Raw genomic sequence first — 12,459 nt, forward strand, 5'->3', positions numbered from 1 at the left:
TCACAACTACCTGCATACAGATCAAACATCTGGACCAAAGATGATCAATCAAGCCGTCAAGGCCATTAATAGGCACTTCATTGTCCCCCCTCGGAGGCGATAAGCAATCTTCATGCATGGATGGCATGCGAGGAAGCGGGCAGGACGCCGCGCGGGCCTGCTGGCTAACTGCGTGCGGTAGATAAGCGCGTTGAATCTGAGCGAGGTATGTAAACATTGTATGTGTGTGTGTGTGTGTGTGTGTGCATCTTATAGCCTGGCGGGGGTTACTCACAGCTGCCACTCCACGACTTCAGCAGGGACTTGATGCTGATCTCAAAGAAGACTGAATCCTGCAGGCTCAGCATGACGCCACTTGCCGTTTGGGCTTCTCACACACGAATACACAAAAAAACACCCAAAAGGCACAAAAAATGTACCGGGACAAAATCCCCCACCGGCAGTTCCGCAGAAACACGAAGACTCAGCGAAAGACACCCGATTCCCCCTCGGGAGAAACACGCACGTTATGTCCTGGCACAGAAAAAAAAAAACTAAACAACCCGGAGCCAAGTTCTAGCCTCCGCAGGGTGGCATGGCGATGTCGGAGCAGCTCAGTGTTGATGGAGCCCCGGGGAGGACGTCCAGGGTTGTTGGTTCACTCCCTGCTGCCTGCTGACAGCACTCCGCAGAGAAAGAACACAGTCCCCGGCTAATTCAGAGGACTATTCCGTCCCGGTGCCTGCTGCTGCAGTTTTGCCAGTCCACTGAGTCCCTCATCCCCATCCCAGTGCAGAGATCCAGACACAGCGGAGGGGCTGCAGGGGGGGGGGGGTGTTATAGCCAGGGAAACTTTTCTCCTAGTGGGAAAGGCACAGTAGCGGAGCTCCCCACGCGCACATACAACTCCTGGCAAATGCGTGGAGATATTCCCTCTCCTCTCCTTCTTCCTGTGTTTGAGTGTCGAGTTCTAGCCCGGCTAGCGCTGTCAGCTATTCTCTCGCTCAGTCAAGCTCCCTGCCTCCCTATTCGCTCACTGACAGCCCCTCCCCTTTCCAACTAGCTCTTGTTCTTTACTGATGCCTGCTCTTTTCTCTCAGAGGGAGAGAGAGAGAGAGAGAGCTTGTTTCAACAGCAGAAAGAGGGGTGGGGGGGTGATGTCATCAAAATGCTGCGAGTGTTGCCTGGCTGCGGTTCAGCGATGCAAACGCATGTCAGAGCCGCTACTGTGCTGCCTCTGCGCTGGCCTATCAAAACTACACTTCCTGTAAGCTCCCCACAGCAATACTGATGCGTCATCCTCCAACTGCAGTGTGTGAGGAAAAGAAATGAGAATGGGAAGAAAGAGAGAGAGAGAGAGAGAGAGAGAGAAGAGGAAAGAAAAGCAGGCATACACACAGCCCAGCAGAACAAGTAATACTGCTATTCCAACTACAGCAGTTTTTACAACTCAGACAGGAGACCACTCCCAAAAAAAAAAAAACAATAATAAATAAATGATCTGCCCGCAAAAATGAAATCACACATTCCAGAGTTCCAGGTCCAAACAGGAGAATCTAGGCTATGTTAGGATGTTTCACTTGAGCAGGACACAGGACAGCTGATCCTTCTGTGCGTCAGCCCTGCAGAAGGGCACGACAGGGATGATAGCTGCTCTGTAGGGCTAAACAAAACAAACACACCCAGCGGAGTCATACTCATTACATAATAGATTTATAAAAGCCACTAGACAATTACCCACGCTCCATCACTGAAAAAACAAATGCAATGTGGCTGTATGCGTTTTAACTGGCATTTATTTTAACCTGTGTTGACTATACTCTCTCCTCTGCTTACAGAGTTTAAACGTATCCGCATGACATGGACTAATTCTTGGTCAAGACTCAAGAGCAGGATTAACTTTGTTAACAAAATATTCAGAGAAGAAGAGATAGCAGACTGTCGCTGTAACAAACACTCTTTGTCTTCATCCCTTCAGTTCTCTCCCTCGACCGCTCCCCTCTGTCACATGACGCGCCCTCACAACACACAAGTTATGCAAAACCCGGCCAGAGCTTGCAGCAAACAAACACCACACAAATGTGCGCTTTGTCGAAACCAGGCCCCGGCACCAACTCTGATGTCGACCGATACAGGCTGAGAGTTGCAGGTTTATTTATTAATAAAATAAACAGAAAAGCGGTATTGGACCGAAGCCTAATTCGCAGTTTTGCACTCAAAGCAGCTACGGGAAAAACAGAACACAGAGAGAGACAGAGGGAGAGAGAGAGATCACACAGTATCTGCAGCATAAACACACCTGTTCACATACAAACACACAGAGGGCTCTGAAGACACTGTTTTGTGTAAACCGGCTTCAATCCTCAAGGAATGTGTGAGGAATAATCTCCCGACAGCATCATGGGAACGTTGGACAGCCATTATGGAGCGACTGTCCGACAACGAAGGCAAGCCCAGGCCCCGAGACTTCCAACTAAACATCATTAAAACCTCAACCTCCAGGAAACAAGAGCCCCCCCACCCGATGATCAAATAACCTCAGAGCCGAGGCCAGTCGAGTGGCGGTAGCTCCATTCACAAAGTGGGGGGCGTGATGGACAGAGAGCCATCCTGACTGCAGACATTACTGGGGGAGGCTGCTCCTCCCAGGAGCCCACAGAGTGGGGCATGCATTTCCTGTCCTGGCCTCTCTAGTCTGCACAAAGTGGGAGGGTGGTGGTGGTGGGGGGGGGCAACAATCGATAGCAGCTGTAATTCAATCCCTGACCTCCCTCGCACTGCCTGGGCTGCAGAGGACACAGCATCAGATCCATCAAACAACCTGTACAGGTCCTACGCACCTACTATAAGCCGGATTTATACTTATGCCGGCCTTACATCAAACAACTTTTCAACAATTACACTGTTCTAGACAAAATTTCCCAATGTTTGAGTCGGGTCACAACGCGCTCCCGTCATGTTGATGGTGTAAGGTGGTAGTCTGAGCTGTCTTGAGTCAGTCTTTTTCTCATCTTGACAGTTCCAATCATGTTTATTAAGTCTTTAGTCTTGGCAGAGTTGGCGCATATTTGTGTGAAGTTCAATGACATCCAATAGGTACGCTCTCTCCAACACTAACGGTACAGTAGATGGGTCACATGGAACGGACAACAACATACAATGGCAGATGTGGCATACAACAAATCTCTTTATTATGTGCTTAGTACCGCTGCTTAGTCACAAGATGCGGCACTTTCCTAATATTCCTTGTGGTTCGATACCACATGATTAGTACTGTATATTCAAAATCTAACTCAAAAATAAAATTATTGAAAAATAGCATACAAAAGTCAAGAGGGTTTATTTGTCACTACTCATACAGGTACAAGCAGCGAGAGCGTGGCGAGCATGTCGCTGCTTACTGGCGTCTTCTTGCACATACTGGACCTGCAATATCCCCAGCCTTTGCCAATCTTATAGTCCGTGACAAATTGTCTTTAGATGTGAGACTTGAAGTCTTTTATAAGTCTTTTCAAAATCTTAGTTTTCAAAGTCTGTTAGAGTATGGTAGGCAATAGGTCACACACCAAACATAGCAGATTTACAAGCTTGTAGATCTGCTATTCTCGATGTGGACACTGCACTCAACAAACCAAGCCCTGTGTAGACAGAAGCAGAAAAACAAGTACAACTCTCCCACACCCCATGCAACACTATGCCTTCCTAGATATCTAGACAATGCTTTAAACTGCAGACTAACGGCCACTTGCTCCCTAGGTGTAATTGAGGGCTGAATGAGTCGAGTAAAAAAAAAAGCAGTATACTATACAAAGTATATATTTTTGCTGAATATTGCCACTGCTATATAAGCTACTTCTCTCTTCCGCAAAGTGAAAACGCCATTGACCATAAATCGTGAGATCTACACTTGGAAATGACATGTTTTCTTAACCACATTTTGCGGTGTCGCTGTACACACCCATATACATAATGTGTATAGGTGTTTGTTTGTGTGTGTACTTAACACAGTACAAATAGAGAAGATACAGAAAATGTACATGCAGTAGATTTATCTCAATATTACATTGTGGATAAATGAACACCAACATTAAAGGGCACAGTATTAAACTAACTTTTATTCATTTTTTTAATGAATACAATGTAATTTTGACCTATCTGTATGGTAGAGTATGTTAATTCAATATAACTTAGACAATTGGGGTGGTTGTATTTTGTCTCCCTGCTTTTCTATTGAGACATTTAGATCGGGTCAAAGGTCATGTCTCACCTAGAGACAGGATCTGACGATCTGATTATATCAATGGTAAAAATGTCAGCACGTGCGCAGAAAACCGGGGTAGAAGAGGAAAGTTTCAGTGCAGCTTTAACATTAATAAACTAAAAATTTTAAAGTTAAAAGTAACAGTAGCTTGTTTATGTTGCCGTTTGAAACAAGTTTCATTTTGAGATTTTTTAAATTTAAAAAAACTTGCCAAACTGCAACATTTGTCAATTATTGTGACTGATTTGTTTTTCAAAACATATTGCACAATCATAGTTGGCTTCACTAATGACTACAGTTCACAAGGAACTATCAGCCCCACATTTGAACATGCTGACACACACACACACACACACACACACACACACACACACAAGCTGTATACTCTATCTATCAGACTCGAGGCTAAGCTAATGAACCCACTTTGCAAAGATTTGCCTTCCAAATGCTGAGTGTTGCGTCGTTTCATAGTGTCACTGTGAGGTCAGCAGCAGCAACATCTCTATGGAAGCACATTGCAGCCAAATTAGGATTAAACCTCAGGTAGAGAGATGAGATGCGGCCTCACTGCAGGGTTATTCACTGTGGAGTCAGTGTGACGGTGTGAGCATCAGGGATGATTCATAGCACGTGTCTCCACCAGCTATGATACTGTTCTCCCACTAAGTGCACTGTCTGTGCTAGGCTGCGCCATTAAAGGGCTTCTTTCACTGGCGTTTCAATGTGCAGCTAATAACTATTTAAGAAGCCCAGTGAATAATTTGGTCCACGGCTGTCTGGAACACACACCCTGTGAGCTATTCACGGGCCAAGAAAAAAAAATATCACATGCAACATCCTTCATTACTGAAGTACGGCCCATTGGCCCACATCCACGTTCAGTCACACGCACATAGTATAACACACCCTAATTACAAACGGCAAACCTGCAGCACCCTTTAACCAAATACTGGTCCTAATCAACGCTCCACGGTATATCTAGCTATGAACTGATGTCATTGTGTGTACCTGGACATGACAAACGACAGAAAGACTAGAGCGGCACCGCCTGGAAAGCCAACTCAGGCCATATGCCAGTCCCAGAACACAAGGGAGTGGTGCTAATAAACGCTGCATGAGTGATTTGAGTCCCCCAAGATGCGACAAAGTTAAATGCACTCTTTCAACGCAGTCTCCAGACCGGTCCTGCATGCCGCAGTCAATCACTGTGCAAAAAGCTCTTTCCTTTGTTACGTCGAACTCACCAGCAGAACCCCTACCACCAGTAGCAGGGTGTGCAAAGGAGACTTTTCTAAAGTGGCGGCGGTGTCCTAGTTGAAAAGGGGACAAAACAGAAAAGGAGGGGGAAAAGGGAGAATGCTTTATTCTGTCAATTCTCGAGGGAGAGTGATGATGTGTTAATATGGATATATTAATACAGAGGAGCACAAAGGGTGGGGGGAGGGTACCCAGTTATGTTGGAACACAGAGTCAACAACCTTTACACATTTTAACTTGTGTACCGCTCCACAACCGGAGGGTTTCCAACAAACTGGCCCATCTCGGTTGTTAACGTGGGCCGGACCGTGTGGGTTAACTGGGTTAACTGGGCAAGCACTCAGCCTGGCTCATCGTAAAAGCCCTGAATGAGCGGAGGAGGAGGAAGGAGCGTTCAGCCATGTTTTAGCCGTGAGTAAACAGGAGAACAGGCGTGTTCTGACAGGAAAGCGATGCACACAAAGCCACGCTGAGAGAATGACGAGTCATCATCCTGCATGATATGTGTGCGCGCACACACACACACACACACACACACACACACACACAACTAACATGTTCCCAAGGCCCCAAGCACAGGTACTGTAGATCTACTTCTCAGTACGAGTTATCTGATCACAGTAAACCAAGTACTTCAGCTCTAAAATAAAACGGGTGCTGGTGCATTATATGTAGGCCGTTGAGAGTTATCATGACAGAGCAAATGGACTGACTGCTTTTTAATACAGTGCCCAAGTAATGGCTGACTTGTGACTGCGTGAGCTCAATGTATACAAGACATGCTGATTGTTCAAGAGCAAACTCAAGGTACAGTACCACCCCTCAGAATGCTGCGGACAGTATGGCCGCCTCCTAAATTACACTCAGGGCTTCATGTGTTGTAAGCTGGTCTATGCCACTGCGAGTGTGACAGGCTGCTGGTAAACCTGCTTATCACTAAGGAGTAGCTGGGTGTTCACGAACACCCACTGCACTGAATGGAACTTGGGAGGGTTAACCACAAATGCAAAGTAGAGTTTGAGGCAGGGAAGCAGACGAGCAGGCGGGCGGGCAGGCGGGCGCGAGAGTCCATTTAACAAGCAGAGATAAAGGCGGACGTGGATGACTCCTACATGCCTGTGCTGTTGGGTAAGCAGTACCTTTGAGGCGGCTGCGGTCGGAGCGAGGGGGCGCAGCGGTGCCAGCCGCCGCCTCTCTCGGATCCTCGTGGATGGTTTGCCCCATGGCCAGCAGGCCCAGCCGCTTCATGCGGAGCAGCCGGGGGCCCGTCTCCCGAGGGACCCCTCCCCCGTGCTCCGTGGGACCGTCCCCTGACATGACGTTGGGGACCAGGCTCCTGAGGAAATCCATGTTTCGCCCAGTGTCTTTCTCACTCCAGCGCGTGGTCCGGTAACGTGCGGCCTGCTACCCAGCTGCTTCATCTCCGCTCACGGAGGAGCAGGGGATGGATGGTCCCTCAGATAGCAGCTACTGAGGCCTATACGTGCGGGACCCTCAGACTGACCTCAAGATGAGCAGACAGACACGCGACCTCTTGGGATCTCTGCACGTCTCAGTAGCAGGACTGTTGTTTCTCCTCTGCCACTCTGACAGTGGATTAACCGCCTGTTGTCAAAGAGCGAGAAACTACCTGTGTGCTCGCAGAAGAGGCAGAAAGCAAACAGACATGGCACTCTTCTCCGACCGTGATGTAATTAAGAGTGGGCGGGGCCAGGCGCTATCAGGGGCGGGGCTAGAATATGTTCCACAGGAGATAACACACGCCCGGGCCTCCAGCCAATCACAACAGAAGACCCAGCAGCCACGCCCTGCAGACCTGCCTCCCCTCGCCAGGGGAAGGAGGAGTGACTGACACACACCAGCACACTCTGGTAAAGCCAGCGAGCGTGCATGTATCCAGCTCTGCTGGCCTGCCTGTGTTTACTGATAGCCCTTATCATGCACGGAACTGTGTCATATGTTCCCACACTCATATACATACACACACAGACACGCAGACAAAACAACACATCTGAATGATGGTGTGTTTGCTTGCTTAAGCCCTATATACTTCCATGTATGACGGAAGAAAAAACTAATTTGCCCAAAATAGTCATGCCAGGGTTAATAAAACAGCAACAGCAGCACTCCTCTGCCTCTCATTTCCACTGTACGGCGTTGGACGTATGATGACAAGAAGCAGAGTGAGCGAGCTGAAAGCCTCTTGTGAAACGGCCTGATGACAGACTGCTGTGCTGTGCTTGGCTGCACAGTTCGTACCTGCAGCAAACTCTTAACTCCTCCAAAAATCCTCCCAGCTGATGGGAGGGAGGGAGAGAGAAGGAGAGAGAGGGCAGGGAGAGAGGGAGTGTGCTGTGCTGACTCTCACAGGCACAGAGCCTAAGGAAATAATCAATTAGCTATTTCCTAAAAGCATGCGCAAAAGAAATAAAATAAAAAATGTGAAGCCCATCCAAGCACAAATATATGCAGTTCTCAATATGATCATATCAACCTCATATGATAATATTCCATAAAAAGATACAATAGTTGTAGCAGTGTCCAATAAACCATTATAGTTGTAGCAGTGTCCAATAAACCATTACAACACCTTCATGACTGGACATTTCTGCTGATTCACCATTATGCCTGATTTATACTTTGTTGTGCACCGTGCCGTGCACTGAAAATATCCACGGTTGTCTGGAACACATGTTACGTGTTATGAGCTACAAGATCATAACACGTTGTGCTGCGACGTGTTGTGAGCTTGTAGATCGGCTATGTTCAAGTATAAAACAACCTTTAGTGTTAGCTAAAGTTATGCACCACAGTGAAGCGACTGGACCATGCCACTATAATGCTAAAAGTACAAGTATTTTAAGTCTTTATTACTTTGTCTTTTAGATTACAATTCAGTTTGGTAGCTCTGTGCACAGATTCAGTGGCAGGACAATCACTGTTTATACAAATGAATGGGTGAGGCAATCCTGTAATAACACAAAGACAAAGTCAGTCAGCTTGGTGTGTATAATAATCGGGTGGTATACTCTGTTATTAGGTCAAAATCCCATAGTTACAGTAAATGGTGCAAACTGCTTTATTAACCTGCTATGTGTTATTCCTTAAAATATATGTAGTGCAATGCCACTAATAATTGGCATTAATTCTCAATGTAGGTTACAGTTACTTCTGTTGCGATTTCATTTCACATTTTGGACTTCTCTGGGTTTCTGTTTTTTGCTCAAGCACACGTGACATCAGCTATGCATCAAAGAATCGAATCTACAGTACAGTATATACCACCACTCTAGAACGGCCTCTTTAGCAACTACACCACCCAGGTTTGTCTTGTTGCTGCCGTTATAGACACAACCTAAACCTAGAGCCAGTTACAACAATGACAACAATAACCAACGTTCCAACCCATATGAACTTCCGTTCTCTTTCCTGGATACCAAATAAAACAGGTCTAAGCGTTGTTGGTCAGCTGTTTGTTCCAATTCATTAGGCACACCCAAGTGTCCTCCGAGCACACCTACCTACAGTACAAGCATACCGTGGATTACACACAAAACTATCACACATAAATACCTACAAACTTACACCTTCGTAGGTCATTCTTTAATTGTGGACAAATTGCCATTTCCCACATGAATGTTTAAATCTATGAAAATGACTGGTTTGATTTTATCTCTACTGGAAGTTTATTCAACTCTATACTGTAGCCAAGTACAGAAAGGTATTTAGTTTTTCCCAGAACATGTCTTAAATCTACATTGCATTGCATATATACATTTTGCAGTTAAGATTTCATTGTGTCAAAAGTTACAGTAACACAAAACTTCCTTTAAACATAACACACGTTTAATTTTTTGAAAATGCAGGGAGCTTCTCCTAGCAGCATTTCTTATGAACTGAAGTGAAATTACTAAAAAGATAAAACATAATTGCCTAAAAAGCTCCACAAGGGTTTTACTCTTAAAATACTTAAAATGTTATACAAATGTGTCTCTAGACTCTCTACCAAATATATTTGTATGTAAATGTATATCTTGTGTTCGATGCTTTTCGGTGCTCCAGTTTTTAGATTATTACTAACAGCAGATTACAAAACCGTAGCTTTCAGAGAGTGGTCACTGCACCAGAGTGGCAAGTCAAAACACAGATTCCAATAATTAAACAATTATGAATATCGGATCCGATAACTGCCTGGATCAAAAATCAATCGATCGCCAATAGCGGCATGCAAGTCCCTAACTAGCATAAAATAGTTCTTAAAACACCATGGCCCATTACATTGAACTCCCAATTTCATCTGCTTTAACCTATTTCTAACTGTCAACCATTTTAATTCCTTTAATTGGCACGGTGAGACATGGGGCTAAGGTTCAATACCACCCTGATTAGTTTATTTTGATCTGTTAGAGGTTTAGTTTTAATACCCTTGGGTGTATTACTGTACCATGTAGTACAGGCGTAGTCAACATGAGGCTGTATGAAAGCCGAGGCCAACATTTTCATGGTTTCCTTATCCAGAAATTGGGCTTACACGCCTGTAATGTGATTTTCTGGTTCACCTTGGTGAACTCTTTGTCCCATAACCTCTCCAATCAGGGATCTGCCCCAGGAATTTAACACATGTTTTGGCAGCCATCAGTGTGTCTCCCATTGTAATACTGAGCTTCGAGGACCTACTCAACTCAATCTTAATTTTGTACCAAATAATATAGATAGAATATTCCCAAGGTGCACAGACAATTTCTTTTCAGAGTGAGACAGCCAGTTACTGATGTTTTTCAATTCCTCACTTAACTGTCTCTATACAATGTTCAATAGTTTATGTTTCACTCAAATGACCAGGTCTGAACATTATGTGTGCGTGTGTGTGGTCAGTTTTCCTCTAAACTCTGTAGAGTGTGTAGAGGAAGTGCAGAGAGCTCACACCCTCTGCTGCAGCGTGTGAAAATGTCAGAGAGATGATGTAAACGTTTCAAAACTCCACTAAACAGCCTGCCAGTACAAAAGCTGTGCACCAACTCTGTCTCTCTCTCACAGAACACACACACTGAATATTGTGAAAAGTATGCACAAAGGGCATTGTAGCATTACATCTAGCCAGCACCAAACCTAGAGTGCAGAGTAAGCACAAAGTAACAGGGCAGGGGATGAATACAGCCAGCCAAATGAAAGGGCAGCAGTGGCCAGTAGGAGAAGAGTTGCAGCAGTTCTGCCCTCTAGAGGCCAGCTGGCAGAGTACAAACACAAGCACTGAGCCCTGGAGATGAAGAGGCCCATCTTTAGGTTTGCACCACAGCTGGTCTTAACCAGTCAAAACCTCTATACTTGACCCGAGTTGCTCTGTACTTGTATTGCTCTGTACTTACTTGGTGCAGTCTTTTTTCACCTCTAGTACACCAAATCTCTTGGCTCGAAAATAGCCGATCTACAAGCTCACAACACGTCGCATCCGTGATGCTTTGTGAGCTTGTAGATCTGCTATTTTTGCCAAATTCTTCCCACAGAATAGGGATGCTGGGGTTCAAGTGTTTAACTAGCCAGAGTTCACACAGATACAATTTCCACATTCGATTTGACGAAAAACAATGTCACTTATTAAACCAAGAGCATATTTGTCAGTTAGGCAACAGTGACAATCAATCAGTGACTAAAACAATTATACTACCAATTACATTTTGTTTACAGAAAGGTTCAGCTCGTACCCGACATTATGAAAGCAGTGTTCACGTCCATGTTAAAAATCTACCCCCCCCCCCCCCCCAACCGAAACCTACTGGGAGGATTCGGATACAAGTAAACACTACTGTTATTCCAGACAACTAATAGCTGCCAAAGCAGACACAATAGAAATACAAGGAAAATAAACACACACTATAGTGCATTGAGGACCAAAGCTAGTAGCTGCTGGTGACGGATGAAGATGAGGAGAGGCTGAGGCCTAGCGAGGCCTAGTAAGAATCAGAGAGTCAGAGGGGAGAGAAAGAGAGAGAGCTGAGTGATGAGGGTTGGGGGGGAGATAGTCATCGCAGGGTCTGAGCAGCACAATGGGCCGGTGGAGGCAGCTGTGCTGCTGTGGGGGCCAGGTCGGCGGTGCTGACTGGTTAGAACAATACCCCGGCGCAGGAGGCCCAGATCCCAATCAGCCCAGGAATGTGGAAGAGGAAGCGCTCGGGAACAATGCGCAGCGTTCCCTTATGGCATTCCAGGGTACCGCCCGCCTGCCGCTGGCCTGCTCTGCAGTCCAGCCCTGAGAAAACAGGAAAGCCGGCGGACTGCGGGGCCCAATCAGCTGGGTCCCTGCTGGTCCTCACACTGTCACTTTCTGCTTCTACTGCCGCCAGGTTATGCTAGTGTAGTTGATCCGGAAAGGCATCAATAACGACCCCCCCCCCCCCCCCCCCGCCTCCCTCTCATACCTGAAACCTCAGAAAGATTAGGCCAGGATTTCATAACGACGCTGTATCGCCCTCCCATGGCACAAACAAACACTGCATCATATGCTAGTGCTACTAGAGACACACATTCGCCCTGCGTCTTCTTTCACACCAGCTTTCTGTCCAACCCCTCAAATTACTACAAATTACGTGTTCTTTTGTCACATTTTGCATAACAGGTTGTTCAGACATCTGAACAGTGCTGTAAGATGGTGCTTCAGCCAAATGTCAATCATCTTTGATGTGAACAGGAAAAACGTGTGTGTCTGTGTGTAGGTGTGTGCGCGCGTAAATGTTTGCTGGTGTATAGGTGTGTGTGCGTGTGCGTGTGCGTGTGTGTGTGTGTGTGTGTGTGTGTGTGTGTGACAAAGAGATCAGGCTGATTGTGCGTTGTTGTGGTGAATGACAGTTGTGAGGCAACCCTCCGAGAACTAGGTTGTCAGTGTCGAGGAATGCCAGAATGTGATCTGACCGGCCTCGGGGTCACGATCGCTCTGTTTGAGTCAGAGCCAATCACCACTCCGTGGC

General features: G+C 46.1%; 1 protein-coding gene across 11 annotated transcripts in view; it reads right to left on the bottom strand.

Annotated features, from left to right (window-relative positions):
- fryl (furry homolog, like) overlaps window positions 1-12,459 on the bottom strand; it is a 109,976-nt gene that overhangs the window by 86,558 nt on the left and 10,959 nt on the right. For 2 of the 11 annotated variants that reach the window (XM_084066787.1, XM_084066784.1), the window contains exons 1-2: window positions 6,637-7,129; window positions 5,485-5,550 (exon numbers count right to left, since the gene is read on the bottom strand). The exons of 1 other annotated variant lie outside the window; for it this stretch is intronic. In XM_084066787.1, the coding sequence (XP_083922913.1) occupies window positions 5,485-5,550; window positions 6,637-6,847 (277 nt within the window). In that variant the 5' untranslated portion in view covers window positions 6,848-7,129. Of the gene's footprint in view, window positions 1-274; window positions 957-5,484; window positions 5,551-6,636; window positions 7,130-12,459 lie in introns of those variants that run through there. 8 more of the 11 variants (XM_084066789.1, XM_084066788.1, XM_084066793.1 and 5 more) reach the window with 6 other exon arrangements.

Source organism: Gymnoscopelus microlampas (genome assembly GCF_963454915.1).
Source record: "Gymnoscopelus microlampas genome assembly, chromosome: 9".
Lineage (NCBI taxonomy): Eukaryota > Metazoa > Chordata > Actinopteri > Myctophiformes > Myctophidae > Gymnoscopelus > Gymnoscopelus microlampas.